Genomic DNA, 22339 nt, shown 5'->3' with positions numbered 1-22339 from the left:
GACCCCCAAAAGCTTCAGAGAAACGTCCAGAAACCAACATGTAAATTTGTAACTGCCATGTCTCAGACTAGCAGGGGCCGCGCCAATTTTATTTCTTTCAGGGGAAAACTGAGAAATATCAAATATACTCATCGGCATCGATGATTTAAAAAAGAAAAAAAGAGAGAAGGACATTAGAATTAGAACTTCAATATCAGAAAAGACAGCAGACAACATTGTTATGTGTTATCATGAAAAGATAAGTTGCTATTGATCCAGGTTGTGGGCAAAGGCTGCACTATTGACAGGAAGACAGAATATGTTGGAGGGGCAATATTTCATACATTTGGCCGGTTCACTCCATCACGGTGAGAGGGTGTTTTTTCTGGGCTGTATATAATAACACGTGTGCTCTTTATTTCCCTCAGATCAATGGTAATGCGAGGGGGGCACATAAGATGGATGCTACAGGCAGGTTAACCCTATCGACTGCTGAACAGAGACACACAGGACAAGACAAGGGAGACCATCCCATTTACTGAGATGAGCCAGATACTTGTGTTTGGAATCGTCCTGCTTATTGCTCCCATCTATTGTGGTTAATTATGCCTAAAAAAAACCTTTACTTCTACAAAACTGCAACCACAAAACATCCTTATATCTACTGTATATACATCTCTATTAGATATAATTGTTTATGTGATTTAGAGACTTTTGCACAGCCTCTTTAACACCTACACACTTGTTTAGCCTGTGACCATGGACAAGAGGCAATAGGCCGCCTGGTGACCACTTCCTGGAGACAGGAAAAGAGGGCAGACGGGGGCGGCAGGCAGGCCCCACACAGGAGGCCCGGATCTGGATCAGGTCGCCCGCGCCCTTTGGACAAACCGGGCCAGCTAATCTCAAGCTCATGCTCAAGTCTCTTCAAGTCTCTAACCTGCAGCTCTTGATAGAAAGAATAAAGTGGAAAGGTAAAAATTTAATTGAAAACATATGCCATCTGTATAAAAGAAAGAAAAAAAAACTCTACACAATAACGCTTTGAATCACACGACCTCCAAAACCAAGTCTTATATTTGATTAAAGATGGGTGCTGATTGCGGAGGTTCTTATATTGTGAGAGTTTCCAATTAATTAAACTGCACCAAGCTTGAATTCACTCTGTAAATGCACCTTTTGTGAAGCCGTGGAACAGATATGTTACGTGTTTGATATTTTTAACAAATCCTCCCTTCAAATAATGTGCTGATCCCATTTCCTCTGCACAGGTGATTAAACTGAGAAATATCAGATGATAATAATTCTGCGCCTCTCTATTGTGGATGCAATGCTACACATTCACTAGGAAAATACAATAAAATCTAAATATGAAGTCACTCTGGCTGAACTGCAGATCGAACGTTAATAGAATAATGCTGTTCCGACAGACAGCTCCGAGCATTATTGTCAAAAGTTAGGTAAAAGGGGTAATTAATTTGGCAGTAAATCGTTCAGTGTTTTGGGTGACTCTGATCAGAATTGTAAAATCTTTTTTTTCTATTCCCCCTGAACACCCCCCGCCCCAACGCTCCCCTCCCCCACCGCTACCCACCACTGCTACCGCCAACCCCCCCCCATCTCTACTGTCTGTGTGAAAATGGAAATCTGTGCCACCCAGTACAATATCCACATTATGTGCCTTGACTCAACATTGTTGCATGACATGCTTGATTGTGCCCCGGCATATAGGAAGAGAAATGTGTCAACACACCATTAGCACATATTAAGGATTATCTTCCACTTGCAGCAGTGTGTGATGTGTGAGTTTCTAAAGTTTCTCAATGATTTTCTTTTCTGTGTTTGAATAAAACACGTCTTAGAAAACTGTAGAAAAATCTTGTTCTTTTGCCTAAAAGAAGAAGAAATGCAAGAATTTGCTAAATCAAACTCACATTAAATACATTTTATAAATATATTTAGTAATTTACTTTACTGCCACACACAAGCAGGAATCATACAAGGAGTCGAAGAGGATATGGGTTTCGTCACACTACTTTAACTCAACCATTCGACTTGTTTGTGCCCGGCTCAATGGCAATTTTTAAATAATAATGTTGCTTGAGGCTAAAGGTGCAATATGTTCCCAGTTAATACTGATGCTATACGACATTTGTGTACACTGATTCAGCTCATTGCATGTGTGGTTATATGTGATTATACTATAATTATACAGTGGGATGCCTGCACGTTTCTCAGGATGTTTGTTTCTTGAGATGCAAGCAACAGAAGAACAAAGGAGGTTCACATAAAAAATAGTCTAAGTTTAATCTTTAAATAGTTTATCTCTAAAAGGAGGCTCAACTCAGAAGACATTTAACAGTGCATCTAAAATAGTCTTTTCTGCAGTATCCTCATGCACCAACTTAAATATAGTTGAGATTACTGTTAAAGGATAATTGCATGACTAGCTGGGTGCATGCATGTATGTGTCTCCCTCTTTCACTCACACAAAAACACTAACTTACACCAACTGCAAACTACTGCATGCAAAATGAAAAACTCAGTCCTGACCAAACATAACGTAAAAGGTTAATGAGCGTTGCTATGAGATTAGAGTAAAGACTATTCTCCACAGTGAGCTGCACTTAATTATTTATGGATAATGTTAAAATTTAAGTGCAATAATGTTAATTATTTACTGTTAAACTCCTCTCAACTTGTGCTCTAAAATTGATGTTGTGAATTAGGAAAAGCTGTATAAAAAAATGACGAGAATATTTCTCCCCAAAACTAAAAATATTGCGGACCTGATTTTAGCAGTGAATTTCTTTTGTTGTTTTGAGATCAAAGCATCTCTCAGAGAGGAGGTGATGCTGTCAGTAATAACTCAATGCTGCCACCTAGTGTCAGGACACCTTTTCCTGTAAAAAATATCAACAAAATATGAAACCATGTCAGTTTTATTGGGTCTGTCAGCATAAGTTCATATTTACAACTGATTTCTGAATTGGAGAAGATGAAAAACATGAATATACAGAAAAAATGTCAGAGCGTTCAATTTTGCAGTGTGGTTAAGATTTTGCTTTGCTGATAGATACATAACTAAATGTTGCCTGAAGCTTGAGTCTGTACAATTATAACATGTGTGTGATAGAAGCATACTGATGCAACTCAGTGTGTGCAAGTGCGTCAGTGTGAGTTATTGATGAGAACACATGGAGGAAAAACGAGATGCTCTCCTCCGCTGCAGGTCTTACACGCTCTCCCATCGATACCTCAGCCCCACCTGTCTAGCCATGAGCTCAGGGTTGAAACAGAGTTCAGCCAAGTTTAGGATTGTTCTTGCTTGTTTTATCAGTGGCGTGTACCATATTTCCCCATGAAATACTACAGCCAGGCAAGAGATACTGCCAGGGGAGCAAGAAAACAATTGAACAGGCATTAATGATTTACATGTACATATCTGCTATAATGCCAACACAGACGGAGGTAACTGAGAGCGGGATCTGATGGCATCAATGATGCTGCCTCAGATAACACCTCAATCATCAACTATGTATGGATCTGGCAAAAGATGCAAGATAATGACCCAGTGAGAGTCGACCATTTGTTTTTAGCCTCATGGAAGAGGGACCAGGGTTAAGTCAGGAACCAAAGATGGGTCAGAAAGATTGTTGTTCTATATCTTTATTATATCACCTTCTTTTAATTTCTGTTTCTATAAAATACCAAACACATCATTGTACTCACTTTGTTATGAAATATCAAATTCTGTTATAAAAATTATTTAATGAGGACAATTGAAAATAAACAGCTGCATTTGAGGATAAGAAGATGATTAATATGATTGTACATGCATTATAATCTAGACTGCTTGTGTTGTCAAATATTTTTATATTATTTATTTATTATTAGTTATTTTCTTCATTGAACGATAAACAGTTGAAATCAAAATTATGAAAAATGTAAGGAAATACCATGAGAAACATCAAACATGTTTTCCATTCAGTAGTCAAAACCTCAAGAATATCTTTATTTTCAATTATGCAAAACCAGTAATATCTCACATTAGAGGGGCAGGAACAAGACACATATGTGGATTTTGCCTTGAAAAATGACCCAGATGATTGTGATCAGCACGTTCCTCAAGAACACGTTTTGAAGGGTTCCTGTGGGAGTTTTAATCAATGAACTTATGTCAATGTTACAATGTCTAATCACTGAAATTGTGTACGTTAAGGTTTGGGCTGTGCATCATGTATGGTCCTCTTTAGATAACTCCTATACAACTATAGTGTATTATACACAAAAATAAAGACAGTGAATAAGGAAAAGAGAGAAAGTAGAACAAGTAAAATTGTTTAAAATTCATTTTAAATCATCAGTCCGTAAGAATATGTCAAAAACAGTATTAATTGTAAATGCCTTCTTTTCATGATATTGATGTAGTTCTTGATTTTTAAAAAAGCCAATAAGTTGGTCTAGAGTTTTTCCATCGTCCAATAACAAAATGTGAATCAAAGAGGAGATTTCAGATCCGTTTTGAAGCTTTTGAAGTGACTTGGTGGATAAATCAGGTGAATTTTCTACAACAAAACAAACAGGTACAAATCAGAATGTATATTTTCCCAAAATATAGAAAACAATAAAGAGAGAACGCGGTAAGTTGAGCCAGTGGGTAGGAAGAGCTACTGGCTTCTGTAGCTGAAACATTTATCTAGTTAATCAAATCATAATCTTACTAAAGCAAACAAATTTGTTACGGCTGCTGCAACTTAAAGGTGATGTTTTCAATTTCATTTACCATTAAAACCCCAGACACACAAATTTAATGAGGTAAAAAATTGCTTTGTTAATTACTTTTCTGTCAGTGTTTGTTGTCCACCATCCTCACGGCAACCTGGCATAGACTGAGCTGTGGCAACACCACAGTTTAAGTAGAGGAGGCTGAATGATTGGACTGCACCATTCTGCTGTAGACTGGGGGTGTTCTCAGGAGCCACCTTCAGTCTGGGCCACAGTTGTTTAAAAAAGACTGTATTTTCTCTCCTGCAATAATCTATGGACTGGCCTGCATAGACTATATAAACCTGCAGTTAGGAGCTAAGATGGTGTCTTTTGGTCTGAGGAGAGTCAGAATGTTAAGTTCTGTTTAGTTGATTTATGTTTAAACTCTAGTGCAGTTTTTTTTCTTTTATGGGAATTTATTACTTTTGCTTGGTTTTGTTGCCCATCTTAAATTCTGTGTGAATAAAATCCTTATTTTTCCACTAATCCCTGTTGTCCTAGGTTTTAGGCTTACCCTGGTTCTTCACAAAAGTCGGATTGAAATGAACCACTTACATAACACACTCTGCCACTGAACAGACGACACTCTTCAACAAAGGTGCAGGTAAACTGTGAATGTCCGTGAGGCAGCAGACGGAGGTGCTTTGAGAGAACTGATCAGTTGATGTCTGCTCAGTCATGTGCCCTCCACCTCCACCTGTCCCATGGTCCTTATCATAATATAATATATTACTGAAAATTCATCCCAAACATTGTGGTGTAAATACGGTGATTAAATAAATGACACATTTGTCCTTTATACAGATAAATAGACAACATCTCCTGAAAGTATTTATACTTCTTGCCTTTTATAGTTTATTAATGTACAAACACAATCATTGCAGATAGGTGCTCCACACAGAAAATATCCAGCTAAAGGGACAACACAGTTAAATAGTCATGCAGATAAATAGATATTGAAAAAATAAAACAGTACATTATGTCAAATGATATTTAACATTAAAAAAAAGAAAAGGGTAAAACAGTTTGTTATTTTCTGCATTATTTAAACAGGAGAGGAAGTGACGTCACGGTGTTTTGAACAGCAGCAGGAACCTGCAGCCTCCTCCTGAGATCGAGCTGCTTCACCTCCGCTTCCTCTGAGGAAACTCTGAGCTTCATGTCTCCATAACTCCTGCTCCGTGAGTTTCACCTCGTCACAAACGTGCTCCTGTGTAAACAACCGAGGTGTGTTGAGCTTAAGCGTTAGCCGTTGAGCTAGCTAACACTAAACCACCTAGCCAGCGCTAGTTCGCTAACAGCCCTCCGCTGTTTATCCCTGAGAATGCGAACATGAAGGGGAACACTTTGGGTTGATGGACGGTGAAAATGTGTCCAAATGTATTTGAGGTGAAGCTGGATACACAAGGTGGATGGTAGCATACGATGCTAGCTTAGCTGGGGCGTTATTAATGAACCATTAGCTAAACCATTAGCTGATAACTAACGTCTTAGTAGCTGTGATGCTAACGCTGAGCAACAAAAACAACATTTCCAGGTTAGAACGTTAGTCTACACGTGTGACATACAAAACAATAGCTTGTATACAATTAATACTCATATGTGTGTTGTGCATAAGTGTGTTAGTTGTGTGTATTGTTTTACATCAATCAGTTCGTTTAGCTAATACGCAAAGTAGCTTCTTCAATGTTATTCCTAGCATCACACAGGCTAACACACCCTACAACTGTGACATAAGTTAAAATGCTGCAGCGTCAGAGAAGCTTTCATAAGCCTGAGCCGCTGCTGAACCATATTTGGTTGGTGGGGGGCAGCTGCTGTGTTTGGTTATGTGAGGTTTGCAGCCACAGTCGCTGGTTATAAACCTCCTCTGCTCTGCTCCTTCCCCAGCTCTTCATCTACAGGAGAACACCATGGACCTCCACAAGATCATCCACAGCGCCATGCAAGAATTTATTCAGACATACATCCCCGACGCAGATCTCAGGTAAGCAGTTCACTGTCCTTTTTTTTTATCCTGAGGAGAGAAATGAAGTTCAGTTAGTTTAACAGTAGCTTATAAGGTGTTGTATGTACTCCCTACTTTGTACATGAACTCTGGAAAATGTCTGGAGTTTGTCTTTCACATATAAACAATGCAGCTAAGAGACTGTGTGTGTTAGAAGATAAATTACACTGCAGACATGTACAAGTTTTTGTTTAAAGTGCTTTGGTACAGAAGCTATTAAATCTCATTGTCTTTCCAAGCTTTATATTCTTTAGTTTTCATTTGTACTCTTTCCAGTGTTAAGTCTGTCACGTCTTAGAAACTGGAGCAACTGACCCAGATATTTGTGTTTTCACATACAGCTCCTCTGGAAAATTTCAGTATGCATCTAGACTTCAGTGCATGTCTAAAAACAGCTATTGTTTCACCTTTCAATGCAGCACACTGGACGATGTTCTCTTGTCCTACATCACTGCAGTCCTGGAGGATCTTGGTTCCCAGCAGAGCGTGGAGGAGAACTTTGATGTGGAGGTCTTTGTAGAGATGTTAGAAGCTTACATACCTGGTTTTGCTGATATTGACTGGTAAACAGACAGCTACACCTTTTCTATCTGCTCTGGTTGTACTTTGTTAGAGTTAAACATGACCAAACAACATTACTTGCTCATTTGTTCTCATTTTAATTATTTTTTCTATTTTGCAGTGTAAAAGTCTGTGAAATGATGTTCAACCTGGCTTCAAAACTAGCCTCTGCTCGTACCTCAGGTACTGCATTTGTCATTATTCCTGATACACTCAGTGTTGTGGCAATCTTACACTTTCCAAATGTTTTCTTCATTTTCATAATTCTGGTCTCTAACTGTATCCTACCACTGCTCTGCCCTCCGGCATACATTGGAATTCTGCCTTTTTCTTCACATCGAGTCAAAAGCAATATATGAAGCTTTCTTAAGAATCACTCATCCAAAAACCTGCAACTCTTCAATCAGACCAGCGGTTTTTGAGAAAATGAGAAAACAAAGGAACAGAAATTCCTTCATTTATCGTTAGTTTGACAAATGTTGTAAAAACAAACCAACATTGCTGAGCAACGACACTCATTTTTAATGGTACCATTAGCATAGAATTTATACAATTTTTTTATTTTTATTTTATACAATTTTTTTTCCTTTTTAGCTGTTGAAGACAATGGTGCCCCTAAATCCAGGACAGATGATATTTCATTGAAAATCACTACCCTGCCCAATGAACCTCCACCAGAGAGAGAAGCGCAGTGCAGAGAAACACCAACAGAGGGCGCCACCGCCAAGGTGATCATTTCAGCACCCACCAGCACATTATTCTCCTTTTCTTGAAGCATTAGTCATTTTTATTACTATGATTTAACTTGTAGATCATCTCTTTTACTGCTGTTGGTTTTGTTTGAAACACTTGAAAAAGAGGTAATAAAAATGTGTGTATGTCCAGGTACCAGTGTCTAAATGGGAGGCCCAGGAGCAACACCTGCTGGAGATGTTTCCCAAGTGTAGTCTGTCCGAGGCTCGTAGTGCCCTTTCCATTGCCAAAGGAGACATGGAGGAAGCTGTGCGTCTCATCATAGATGGCGATGTCCAACTCAGCCCCACTCCTCTTAATGTGAGTCTCTGCCACACACCAAATCACAGTCACTGTCGACCCTGTGTGCGTCTACAGTCTGATTTGAAGCTGTTCGGTTTTCTCAGGTAAATCATGGGAAAAGTATTTCTTCACTGGCGGACCATAAACTTAAAGAGAGCATCCTTGAGAAGTAAGTTAAACTATTATTAACCTTTAGAGAGGGGGTGTAGGTTCACTTCCTGTTTCAGTGTTTGTGACTGTGATCAATCTCCTTAGGTACATGCATGTGGACAGAGAGGATGACAAAATAACTCACCGACCTCTCCCCCCCAAAGATGTAAGTCTCTGGTCATACTCCATATTCACCGTGTAGCTTTATCAAATGTGTTTCGTACAATGAAACTTACACGTTCTGCTGTGATTTCTGCAGGGCTCCAAAGAAGCTAGTGCGGTACCACGGCAACCAGGTGGTCACCACCAAAGGTGAGCGGTATCAGCTTGTGAAGACAAACGAGACAGAGGACATGAAGAAGACATACGTCAACCTCAAGCCTGCACGGAAATACCGATTCCATTAATGATGAGCACAGCAGCGTAAGAGCAGCTACTGACAGTATTGTTTACACTGTTGTTGATTTAAGTCCATTTAGCCTGTATTTGTTGGATTGTCCTTCCAAGTTACGGAACATGTTTTGTTAGTTGTGTCAGTGGCTTATTTTAAAAAACGTTACCATTATATGCCTTGGTTAAATCATGATATACGTGTTTCAGTTCTATCACCGTTTATTTTGTTGAGAAACTTTTGAAATCGTGTGTGATATTTTGGTGGGGATGTTGTAACTTATATTCTCGTTTCTGTAACAACCTAATCTATCTACATTTTGCCATCTCAGCAGGTCTGATGTTGCACTGACATTCTTTTCTAATTGTTCTATTGATATTGTATTTTAACTTAGTACAATCTAGATTCATAACTCAGATAAATCTGTTTTCCTTTTTGTAAATACGCTCTAGTGATACTGTAAAATTTACGAGTTAGTTAGTTACGAGTCACAGCGGTTTGTTTATGTACATATTAAATCATTGATGCCAACTTTATTTAAAATTCTATTTTTACATCATAGGGGAATAGTGCTGTGAAAATGTTTAGTCGGGCTTGTGGACAATTTGTTGTGCTACTAAATTATTTTCAGATAAAAACATAACAGACATTTGTTCAGCCGGTTGCCGCAGGTTGTCATCACCTAATACGTGGACTCCATTGGTTGAATAACACCATTCAGTTTAAGTACTTTACTCATGATAAAACTTGTATTGTTTACTTACAAAGACATGACTGTACAGTACTGAATAATTGGCATGATGCAGAGTAACTGAATTATCTGGATATCTTTGCTGAACAAATCATTTTTCTCTCATGGCCCAGTCACACACACCATGTATGAGTGGTGAACCTTCGCCTCCCAGTTCACTTCCAATCAGCGCGAGCAGGAGGGCCAATAAAACATTTGCTTCCTGTTCGCTTCGCACTCGCATGCGTGTGACCGTGCCCTCAGTCTGTGTTCCAGATTTGAGCCACTTTATCCAGTTAACTGTAATGAAGGAGGTTCTCTGTTTCTGAGGCAGTGGAGGAGTCTACAAGAGGGAGACCAAGATTTATCACCTACTATCAAACCACTCAGAGAAAAACAAAGGAAGATATGTGATATGCAAAAGTTTAATACTATAAAAGTTAGTTTTATTATTTATCATTTCTGAAATAGTAAATAAATGGGAAAAAACATGCAATTTTAAAGATTTTTAACATGGTGACCTTGCCTCAAATCATCCAAAAGTGACCAGACTTGAGCTAAGGTTTCGCTTTATTTTCACACACATTAAATACAATTTTGTTACGCTATCAAGAAACTAAGTAAATTATTCTTTGCACAACAAATTAGACAATCGCAGCACTATAAATTCTGGCATAATTAAGTGGAGGACTGGGGTCAACGAAACCTGCGGCTGGAGGAGTTCGATTTTAAAATTCACTCCAACAGAATTGTCTTTATTTTTGATATCGACCTTTAGATTCTTAAAATCTCATGTTGTGCGTTTACCGTGAGGAAGCACTGTTGTGTGATTTCAGGGTCACATGATGTTACTGAAGTGATCCCCTGCCGTCTTTCATCTCATGTGTGTTCTGTGAACTTTGCTTCGCTTGTGAGTGTTGGTTGTGGATTTCTTTTTTTTATTATTATGACTGGGATCTTATTTCTTGGTTATTATATATATTAGAATAATTAGGTTGTTCAGGTTGTTTATTCCCCTCTGCATCTATTCAGAGGAACTATAAGCTTTTGTTTTTTATTGGTGGTATAATATTGTTTTCCTAAGTGTTGGTGTAACACAATCAAGTGTTTAAAAAGATGTGTTGTTACTGATACTTGTCATTATCAGCAGCAATGTGGTCTTTACCTATGATATGATGATGTTACTATAGAACATGGAACAGGTTTACTGGAGCTGATCGGTCCCAACTGTGTTTTAACTCCTTGCTTTCAGAAACCGCTGACGCACAATTTATAGTAAATAAATACTAACTTTTGTAGACTACCATTCACGTTTTCTTTGATTCATTCACTTCTTTCATTAGGTGCTAATTCAAGAGAATCACATTTTTCCACATTTCTCAAGAAATAATGCAATCTTTATGAAAAACTATTCGACATCTGTAAGGGACAAATGTCTATGAACTTTAGTGCAGATCTGAATAATGATCTGGATTTCGTGGATCAAATTAAGTATTTTCATTTGGAGTGGTCTTTATTCAGTTACTCTACAGTCACAAATATTAAATATTTTAAATTGCCTGTTTTTACTGTAAACAGTTTGCAGGTATCTGATGCAATACATGTAAATGGAATATAGTGATAAAGTGGCCAATCAGCCTTGAAGGAGGTATGAGCTCTTCAGGTACCCTCCTAGTTTTATGAGTACAAGAACTCACCGCATCTTTCAGCAGCTATTAGAAACTCGGGGTCGAACTTTGCAAACAAACTTTAATCAGAGGAACAAGGTGAACACAAACTGAATGTTCAAAACAGAAAGCCAGCAGCCATCAATCAAAAACATGCCACTAGCTCTATGAACTCTTGTCACTCTCACCTGTTAAAGCTGTTTAATTCCAGAGTGAAAACACTTGTAAAAAAAAAACGAGAAATCATGTTCTTGCAGCATTTGGTGACCTTTCCATGTCAAGCAAGGCACACATAGTAAACTGGGAAACATAGCAACAGAACACATGAAACAGTTTCACGTAGCGTAAAATCTTCTACATAGAAAGTAGCACTGTTGAATTAGTGTGCAGTGTTTATCTGCACATTACCAGCAATAAGTTAATCAGAACAAAACCATTGAAAACCTGTGTATTGCTGTTGAATTAAGTGCTCGGATGATATTGTTCTTAGTGCATCACTTACTGATTCATTCAATGTCACAGGAAAATAATGATATAACGGTTTATGTTGGTTTGCCACATACAGCACGGTGTGTGAAATGATCCTTCCCTTTCATTTAATGTACATTTTCACAACAGTTTGAGAGAAAGCGTGTGCAAACTGCACAGCGACACATTTTAAGTTGCCCTTGTGACTCCTTAAGGTGAAAATGCGGCTGCAGCAAAGTGAAGACGAAGTCATTTCTGAGGATCTATAGTGATTATTGGAGCACGTGCAGGTTTTCAACTGGAATTCATCCTTTTATACACATTACAGTGTCAGTTAATCCCAGATCTGCTGCACTTAATGCGACACACTGAATATTTGTATAATAACCAGACACACCAAGCTGAACATGCAACTGCAAACGTGAACACTAGATGGTGCTTTTATGTTGCACTGCAATGGCTGAATACATGAGTGAGATTCCAGCAGATGGCCCTGCTAGATCAGTCAGTGAATAACATGTTAACATAAACCGAACCATTTAAGCAGTTTTATACTCATAACAGTTCAAATCATCATATTCAAGAAAACATCACCTGTAATTACCTGAAGTTTCCCAAAAAACAGTAAGCAGTATTTTTTTTAAGTCTCAAATTTAACATTTGCAACTAAAAATGCAGATTGTACTTCATTTATCGTCAGTGCCCCTGACCTATTACTGGTCTGTGGGAAAACACGTCCAGAAATTCCTCGAAACATAAAACAAGCCAGAGCATAAATAAAGCACAAAGCAAACACTCGCCTAAAATCATTTAGCAGCATCAGCCATCACATATTTCTTCAGCTTAATATATAAACCCTCTGTTTGCACTCCAACACGTTTTTGATCATATTCCATTGCTGGTTCTTTTCTGTCTTCTTTGCAGCAGAGAGTCTTCACTGATCCATCACAGAAACCATGTTGTTATTGGCATCAAGATGATGCAGATCAAACTAATAAATACGGACCTGTCATCTTTACAGGCATGAATCAGTTGTGAAGCAGAGTTTGTGATGAAGACGGAGAATATGATACGACCATTCCACATTTACTAATCAAGCCACGACTGTTTGTTTTACATGTGTATAGAAATGCCCTGCATTGACTGATGTCAACCAAGTTTATGATTTATCCGTTAGTGGTCAAAATGTTGAGGTTGCTCAAAAGGTACCGATTCCAGCCAACTGTTACTGACTGGGTGAGCAAATACACCCATAACACCCATCAGCTTGAATCATGAGTGTTGACGGAACACTGCATCACAGAAAACTATCTCGACTTGAGGCCAAAAGGAAAAATAAAAAGAAGGCTTCTTCAAGTAGGCGCCAATTCTTACGAGTTAGGCAGGAGTTTCTTCTGTAATCGTCGTATGGCGATAACGATGGCACTTGGAGACGACTCAAGCGGAATGGTTTTCAAGATGGTGGCTTATTGCCATGCAGTGACGCGTAGCTCCACAGTCAGGATGCGCATGACACACGCAGCAGTCTCACTTTCACACGTTTCCAAAGGACTAAAGTTAACAGTTTCAAGGGTGCGAGGGGGGGTGGGGGGGGGTGTCTAACTGAAATCCTGGTCATATCGCCCCTTGATCATCGTTTTCAGTAAGGGTCCAACCTACGGAGACACAGAGTTCTTGGTTAGTTTCAGCTACTTTATAGAGACGGATCACATGGTTTTATTCATTGTCCCACCCTGGATATCTCTTTCCTTTCTACTAAAATCAGGTAAGCCATAAATATTCACAGTAATTGGGTTGCAGGAAGGGTCAGCACGCCCCCGGGATTTCATCCAACAGGTGACCTAGATGTGGATCTGATTCAATGTTCTAGAAACTGGCAGTGGGACATTCATGTGCGACTTATATAATCAGTACACTGATGACAGGAGAGAGGATATTAAGTGTTTTTTACTTCATGTGGGTTTCCAAGTGCTTCTCCCAGCATCTTCTCGATGTTTCTCATGATGGCCACCTTCTGATGGGCCCTCAGTGGGTACTCTATCCTCTTGGGGGTGGGGGCGCCCTGAGCAAAATAAGTCAATCAGTCGAGTGCCATGAACAAAATACAAATATCGTAAAAATTTAAAGTAAACAGAGTCCAAGTGATTTACTTTGTACCAGAAGTTTACAGTGATCGTCACTCCACCGCTCAACAATGATTCAATGTGATGCCACCTGAAGAAAATGAGAAGAAAATGCATTCAATTTCACATTTTCAGCTTGTCAAAAACTGATTTTCTGTAGCCTCCACCAAACAAATAAAATACTTAATATGAATTCAAGCACAAAACGTCTGCACGTCCAGTCTTTAAAGTTATTTATACAAATCAAAAGTTGCAGTAAAATGCTGTTTTCCTATTGCTCTTGGTATCCCAATCTAAAATGAGTTTGTTATTTTTTAAGTCAACTTATTCTATTCTATCATGTTTAAGCAGAAAAATTCAAATTACAATAGTTGTCACCAACAGGTTTTTGATAGTTTCTCAATAACCTGCATGTTGTAATCTAAAATCCTATTTTTCATCACAACTCTGAAGGAGTAATTTGAACCTGAAAGTCAGATTTATTTACATAGCACATTAAAAACATCTGGAGTTGAGCCAAAGTGCTTCACAAACAAAGCGAAGAAGAAGAAACAACAATATAAAGTAAGAACAGTTTCCTAACTGATCTGTTACGTGTCACACTGAGAGCATGAAAACACATCAGCTGACAGTGTGTCCAAGAAATTCAATTATCAGCTGATTTAGTTCATGTTAAAGCAAATCATTTCTACACACGAGCCTCGTAGATCTATTTCTTACCAATACATGGGAATGTAGAGCACATCTCCTGGGCCTACAACAGCCTCATAGCCAACAATATTTTTAAAACTGGGAAACTGCTCTAAATCAGGGTTATCAAAATCCACCTAGAAATGAAAAACACACATTCGTTACAGAAATTAATACACAAAGGTTTGATTCATTTCTTCTTCTAAATCGCTAACATGCATAACATAAATTAAGTTCACATTATGGGTGGATTGTTACTTGTCCTTGTCTTACTTGGCTCTGTCTGTCACATGGGTGGTGCACAGGATACGGATAGAGACACTCAAACTGGTCTGGGGGGAAGAGGATGCATCTCTTATGTCCTTTAATTTGTGCAAAGAAGTTCTGCTGCTCGTCGTAATGTGCCGGTGTCACATTCCCTGTGGTGAGAGGATATGTAGCGTGAAATACAACGGACGCAAAAGCATCTACAGCTACGGAGGGGATTTAAAACACTTGGATCAGGTCTGCTGACATTATGTTTTACTGCATTCCTCATGCAATGAGTGGCTCCTGTCAAACCCCTTACCCTCCATGCCTATGAGCAGCAGGTTGGATGTCAGCTGTCCCCAGTTCCTCTTGGCTTGCTGCTTGTTGATCCAGTTCCAGTTGAAACCGAGGAAGTCAACGACTATCTTCTTCCCCACTGTGTCATTCAAGGTCTGCTGCAGGTAAACTCTGGAGAAGCACAAGAAAGAAGGTGTAAGGCATTTTTGTTTTTATATATGTCTCTATAGATGTGTCTGCACAAGGTACCACTGCAACATGATACTGAGGGAGGTGGACAGAGTGAATTAAAGAAAATTAGAATGGCACACAGTAAAGTGTCCCTTGTTGAAAAAACATTTGAATACACATGATCCTCCAAATTGTGTGCACCAAATTCCACACATGAATATCAGTCCCCAAACATGTCTGATTGTTTATATCCATGAATTATTCTCAGAGAAATAAACTAAAACATTGAAGAACGCCCCTATATCAAAATGTTTAAGACAGTGAAAATAAAAATGTCCTGGATCCGGCACTTGATCCAGAGCTGCACCAAAATTAAATGGGTTCTTTCCTAACCCGTATTTCATCCTTCTACTAAATTCTGTGGCAATCCGTCCAGTGGCTTTTGTGTAATCTTGATAACAAACAGACAGGGGTGAAATCGTAATGGAAAGAAAACAGCCAGTGTGATTGTTTCAGCAGGTCGAACAGCGAGTTCACATGATCATGGGATTTATTACGTGCAAAATGAACTGGACTTGTCTGAGAAACATTTTCAAGAACCTCAGGAGAGTCCAGTTGCCTTCGTGTTGCACTTACAAATACCGTGACCTGGAGGCCTGGGAGGCATTCCAGACATTTAGTAAGTGATCTGTGTCTGAGTGGCCAAGTCAAGTCACAGGAAGCAGCTCCTGCCCCGACTCTCCTGAGTAAATGCTTAGTCACTTGCACCACTTTCCTGTGCTGCGTTACATTTCCAGAGAGAAAACACCCTTCGCTGTCAGACACACCTGCAGTAACATCACATCCTGGTGCTCAGGTTACTGTTTGAGCTACAAGGAGACGAGTGGGTTTCACTGTGCATTACCCAGAATGGTTTAATATGAACATCTTATTCCTGTTTGATACAACAGAGCAGAACTCACGACTGAAATATCCTTTTTAACAATTAACTCTTACCTCTCCTCTCCTCCCACTTCCTCCGTTTTGTGCATTTTATCCACAAACTCGGAGAATTTCATCTCCAGCCGCTGTGACTTGGGGACAAAGTTCTCATAGTTGGCCATTTTCTTCTCGTCGTAGTAAAGGAACTTGTGGTTTTCTGCGGTGTAAACAGAGAAGTCTCCATTTCCAATGTTCTCCTGCAGATATGCAATGTCCCATTTGAGCGCTGGATACACAAGGTTTGTGTCAGTTAAAACCACCGGTTCCTGGAGATGGACAAAGGACATTTAAAAACAAACAGTAATACTACAAAACATTATATTTATTGGCCCATATACACTTAATACTGTTTTAAACTAATGATGGACTGAGGAATAATCACTGCATGACATCCAAAAGGGATTTATCACTGTTCTTTGTAGTACTTTGTGTATTCTATGTTTATACTGTATCATGATTATAGAACTGCCTACATTACATTGTATACTATTGTGGTAGTGGTATTGCAGTATTTCTATTTTATCTCTTTTTCTTTATTAATTTCTCATTATAGCACATATTATATATTTTTTCTCTTGTACTGCAGTGCTGTTGTGCAGCTGTGTCAGATTTGAATTTCATCTACAGAGGATCAAGAAAGGTGCATCTTATCTTATTTCATTTTACGGGGGGGGGGGGGGGGGGGGGGGGGGGGGGGGGTATGCATAAAACTGCAATTTATGGTTGTACTTTAACATATAATACACTGCTTCATTAAATGGGTGCAAAATAATTAAAACTGCACGTATGTACCTTTTTTAAAATTTAAACCTTAACTTTATGCTCTATGATTGTGTCACAGACAGTTTCCAAAATAAACCTCAATATTTATTTTAATTTTATATTTATGTCTTGAACAGGATCTGGAGGAACGTGACCAACAGACGTGAACGCAGCACATCCTCCGCAGCCAACAGCGCGTGGCACGCGGATGTGCGTGAGAGGTCTACGTGACTAACAGAACGTAGAGCGGTGGGCGCGCTCCCGCTGCGCGCTCACCGCTCCCTGCCCCCGGTTTCACTTTCGCAGGAGCACGCGGGGATTGTATGCGTGCGCGTGGGTGTAAGTGTACGTGTGTGTGTGTGTGTGCCGTGCCGAAGAGTTCGGATGATGGAGGAAACACAGGTTTTAGTAACTTCACTGTGTTTTCATGCAGCGACTGTGCTTCACCTTCAGGTTCCTGTTTATCTGTTTATCTGTTTATCTGTTTATTCAGTGTGTCTTTGTGTCTTTGTGTAGTCTTTTAAAATGCGTGGGTCTTAACATATTGATGTAACTTGTTCTTTTATATGAATTACATTTTAAACTGTTATTTGTATTAACATGTATTTATTTGTATCAACGTGTATTTATTTGTATCTACATTATATGTGAAGCACTTTGAGCTGTATTTCTTGTATAAAAGGTGCTTTACAAATATAATAATAATTATTATTATTATTATCACTCTTTACCCCCAGACTTCAATTTGAACAGGGACTGATTTTTAAACAGTGACAGTGTATGAACGAACCTGTTCTACATACATAACATTCCATTTTCAATCTGTTTTAGAGTCTATAGGTGAACTCATTCAAACCACTGTGGTGAATAATCTTATGTTTTTTAATAATAATTAATATTTATTATACATGATAAGAAACCATATTTATTCTATGACCCCTGACTGCCCATCACACCTTCTCTGCATATTCCAGCTCTGAGAAGCAAACTACTCAAGCATTGAAAATTGTATAATTCACATTTCATTGCAAACAAAATTCGAGAGCTGAAGTTTGTCATTAGTTAAAGTGCAACAGCGTTATTAAAATGAAAGTGGAGTCATACGTCTGTGTCACTGACTAGACAGACCAGAAAGGATCATTTATACTAATGCAGAATGGAATTTGCTAAATTAACATCTTTTTTGTCTTGAGTGAGACATACTTCAGTGAACTAGCAGAAAATCCAACCTGATCTCTGTGAAGACAAACAGGTTCCTCTTCTATCCTTCTGGGCTTTTAAACTGTTTCTATACCTTTTAATGTTTTATGTGTTTAATATTTAAATGTTTTGTTCTTCTGATCTGTACTTTTATGCTTCTTTTACTTCTGTAAAGCACATTGAATGACCTTTGTGTACCAGTAAAGCTGTTGCTTTATCAGTCAGAACATCAACACAGCTCCATAAAGGGTAATCTTTATTATATCTAAGCTTTGAGTTACATGGAAAATTATCCCAAAAAACATAATAATCAACACAATAAAAAAAAGGGGCAAACTTGCTCTCAGACAAATAATAATATTTATTTATCTTGAATGTATATAGAGCCTTACAAGAGACCCAAGGATGTGAGAAAATTAAGTAATATTTAATTTCTGTGTTGAAAATGAGGGAGTGGTTAGATGGGTGTTGTTTCTTTAGAATGAGACATGATAACAAATGACAATATACAGTGTCATTCATTTCTTCAGAAGCCATGTGTATGATTACTCATTATTGTCACATCAGGGGATTATTGATTCCTCATTGATCACCGATGTCTCTTCAGCTCTTCATCTTATACAGCCCCACATCTTTGGTTGATGTTAAACTTAGATTTTAACATTGCTTGTTAATTGTTTTGCCAGATAGAGAACAGAGAGCTGCAGTAAAAGCTTCTCTGTCAAGTACACTCTTATCTTCCGTCAGGGTCTCGTCCTCTCCTCATTTTTCTCCTGGGAAAATTACTCATTATAAAGGCAGGTGTGTTCTTAAATATGCTAATCATTCTTTAATAATCTGCCTTTTGCACAAAGCGATACAGAGGAACAGACTAGTGGTAGAAGAATGTGTCAGTTGTTGTTAACAGTCTTTTACAACTGAACGTGTCAAAGACCAAAGAGATGCTGAAGCAGCATCACTTCTCTTGCTTTGACTAAAGTGGAGCCTGTGACAACTGTTCAAATCCATCCACAAAAAGGCAAACCTGAGATAATGTTTCTTAAGAAAACTCAGACGTTTAGTAAACCTGGGTTTGATACGGGAAAGTGTTGTGTATTTCTTTGTTTGAGTCAGTTTGAACACTTGATGTGATCTGTTGGTTTGTGATCTCAGTGTGGAAAACAAAAGGAAAGTTCCCGTTGAAAACTTAAATCCCCTTTCAGAGCAGACAGCTCTTAATGGACTCCAAGCTCCTTGTTTCAATTTGCTAACATCAACGTTTTACCTTTCTAGAGGTGCAATAAAACTACATAAAGTATTTTACTCCTTCAGGTGTTGGCTTGTTTTATTTGACCTGTGGCTATGATACAGCCCAACCTTTTTCTTCTCAAGTCCTTTGATCGATTTTTCTACTAATCTCTGATATTGTGACGAATGATGATTTGACAGCATTAGCCTGTGTACTCCTGCTTATGAATGTAGTTGTACATATGCTGTAGGATTATCATTAATCGTTAATGGATTTATTGTCTAACGACTATAAACCAAACAAGTCGAATGAGGACACAGTTTATTTTCTAAACTCACCAGCTGAGCTATTGTCTATTAAAGTTCAACAGGTAGATAACTCTGCTGGGAGAGGCTCCGGCTGCCTGACACTGAATACAACTGAATGAGGTTTGTGTCCCTGAGTGAATAAAACTAACGTCATGCGTCCGTTCCTCTTGTGTCAAAGAAATGTATACCAACCGTTGCTCAACATGTTACTAATTAGAGGGATAAAATTCCCCAGAAAGCAGGTTGTTGTCTCAACTTGAGAACCTGCGCATTAAAAATCACTGAGTCTGCATTGCTGTCAGATTTGTCATTGCTGTTTCCCCTTAAAGGTGAGAAGGAGGAAGGAGGCAGATCCACATTGCATCAGGTACAGTAGAAAACCTGCTGCTGACTGGTTTCTGTTCATTTCAGCTCTGTGCTGTGTTTCTGTCCACAGGTGTTTTCCAACCACATGTCCAAGTCAAACTACCTGAAGCAATGAAACTGACTGTATTACACGTTTGGCTTGAATCCCAATGGGCTTTGTAGTTTTTTTATGCCGTCATTCCCAAAACTACAATAATGTTGGTTTTGGGTCATTTAAAAGAGAAGTAAAAATAAAAGTCAAATATGTACTGCTTACAACTTCTTAAAGTGTAAGAATGTGATGCTTTTATTTGTAAAAGGTGGTTTAACTGTGAACATCTTTGGGTTAGGGACCGTGTCAGAGAAAAAAAAAGCTCTGGGAAATAATTATAATAAAAGCTAAAGGAATAATCGATCAATCGAGATAATAATAGTTAGTTGCAACCTTAATGAAGGTTTGCTTTAACTTAGGTGTTGTCACTGCTTTTATTTTCATCTTCCAAACCTCACCAAGGTAATGAGTACTCTTATAACAATAACACTGAGTGTGTTTTTAATATAGTTTTCACGCTTTTAAAGCATTGGCTCGTTCAGTTCATTAATAGAAAATGTCTGACACCCCTCATCTGACAGGTAGATTGTGGAGAGATGCGGTTTCTCTCTCATCAGCTTTACCTCGTTGTCGATGAGCAGCTCGGCCCGGGGGTCCGTGTGGGACAGCCGGGGGATGGCTCTGGTGGTAAACGGGTATTTGCGGAGCTGCGACTCGTCCCAGTCTCGGCTCTGGACGCCGGGGGAAGCAGCGGCGCCGCCTTCGCTCGCCGCCGGATCGGGCTCCACCACGGACGCTGCTGCCATGGCCGTCGACCAGCGCCGCTCAGCTGCCTCCGTCCTCCGTGCTGTGAACCCACGAACAGCGGCTCCTCTAGCGGAACCTTCCCCGGACCAGGCCACGGAGTCAGAATCACGCAGGTTTTTCCCATTCACGGTTTTCACGTTAGCGGAGGGAGTGTGCGCGGTCCCGCCGCCTGAAGGTGGAGGTGTTTACACACCGTGTTGACAGCAGACAAACAACGACACCGACCCGGAGTCAGGAGGACCCCTCGATCAGTCCAGGGTCAGGACATCAAACAGCGACACCTACTGCACCGGGGGACTGCATGCTCCTGCTGTAGTAATATGACTCCACCGCTAGAGGGGACAGTTGTAGTATAGTAGAGTCAAACAGGCAGAGACACATTTTGCAGTGTTTTTTTTTAAACTACGTTGTTACGGCCATAAGAACATACATTTATATTTGGCTCAATCCAGTGACCGCGACATATAAAGAGAACGCCTCGCCAGAGTCATGATTAAACAAAGAATTTAACTGATAAACACTTGCAAAAGAAAGTTGTTGTACCGACTTTAAGAAATACTTTAATTGTAACACTCGAATGAAGTTAACAAGTCGTATGAGCACAGCTGATGACTTTAATATGAATAAACTTAATTAATTTGAGTGTTGATGTATTGGGGTGTTTATTTAATATGTAAATCATTTTCCTATCCAGTGTACTTTATTAAATATAGTCTAAAGTAAAAAAAAAAGAAAAAGAAAAAAGCTCCTGCTGTAGTAATAGGACTTTTAGTTTTTCAGAAACTTGATGTCAAACAGGCAGAGATAAATTTTGTAGTGAAAATAATATGTAATTTTTTTTTTAAATGTACTGAAAAAAAAAGTTGTTGGTCCAACTTAAAGAAATACTTAAATTATAACACTCAAATTATTTAGGGTTTTTCAAAAATTAAGTCAACAAGCCGTTTGAGCAAAGGTGATGACTTTAATATGAATATACTTAATTCATTCGAGTGTTGAAGTATTGAAGTGTTTGTTTAATTTGTGAAACATTTTCTTATCCAGTGTACTTTATTCTACAGTTAAAAAAACCCTCTTTAAATATTTGTTTTCATTTGGCTGCACCATCAGAGACTGTGGACTGCACCGGCGGTAGAAAGTAACACATTCACTTAAATTGAAAAATATTTACACCAGCTGCCATGTTAAAATGATGATATTAGCATCTCTACATCATAATAATATAACAACAAATATTAGCATAGCACCCCCAGAGTGGCCATTCTCCATAATAAGTACTTTTACTTTTGACATTAATTAGATGGGACAACATACCCACAAAGGTCCCGGTTGGACTCAAACACACAACACTGCAGTTCATTATTTAG

The 22339-nt window shown here is 38.8% G+C and overlaps 2 protein-coding genes across 4 annotated transcripts; one reads left to right on the top strand and one right to left on the bottom strand.

The window, feature by feature from the left end:
* Positions 1 to 5792: 5792 nt before the first annotated feature.
* Positions 5793 to 10927, top strand: cuedc2 (CUE domain containing 2). Of its 3 annotated transcripts, none has more exons than XM_034609120.1 (10): positions 5793 to 5930; positions 6640 to 6736; positions 7177 to 7320; positions 7440 to 7501; positions 7913 to 8046; positions 8204 to 8371; positions 8458 to 8522; positions 8609 to 8669; positions 8764 to 8972; positions 9010 to 10927. In XM_034609120.1, exons 2-9 carry the CDS (start codon positions 6663 to 6665, stop codon positions 8908 to 8910), a joined length of 855 nt encoding a protein of 284 aa, XP_034465011.1. In that variant the 5' UTR covers positions 5793 to 5930; positions 6640 to 6662; the 3' UTR covers positions 8911 to 8972; positions 9010 to 10927. The 3 variants fall into 3 exon arrangements, with proteins under 3 accessions (XP_034465011.1, XP_034465010.1, XP_034465012.1); XM_034609119.1 differs by having other exon boundaries at positions 5817 to 5976; XM_034609121.1 differs by lacking the exon at positions 5793 to 5930 and adding an exon at positions 5994 to 6138.
* Positions 10928 to 11353: 426 nt separating this feature from the next.
* Positions 11354 to 21204, bottom strand: hif1an (hypoxia inducible factor 1 subunit alpha inhibitor). The gene is made up of 8 exons (XM_034608840.1): positions 20789 to 21204; positions 16286 to 16536; positions 15141 to 15289; positions 14846 to 14991; positions 14603 to 14709; positions 13910 to 13973; positions 13711 to 13821; positions 11354 to 13414 (listed from the first exon to the last, which is right to left on the bottom strand). The coding sequence occupies exons 1-8, from the start codon at positions 20969 to 20971 to the stop codon at positions 13358 to 13360; spliced, it is 1068 nt and encodes a 355-aa protein (XP_034464731.1). The 5' UTR covers positions 20972 to 21204; the 3' UTR covers positions 11354 to 13357.
* Positions 21205 to 22339: the final 1135 nt, after the last annotated feature.

Source organism: Hippoglossus hippoglossus, chromosome 15, assembly GCF_009819705.1.
Source record: "Hippoglossus hippoglossus isolate fHipHip1 chromosome 15, fHipHip1.pri, whole genome shotgun sequence".
Taxonomy (NCBI): Eukaryota; Metazoa; Chordata; class Actinopteri; order Pleuronectiformes; family Pleuronectidae; genus Hippoglossus; species Hippoglossus hippoglossus.
Note: the sequence above shows the minus strand (reverse complement) of the source record. Positions and strands in the feature narration are given on the sequence as shown.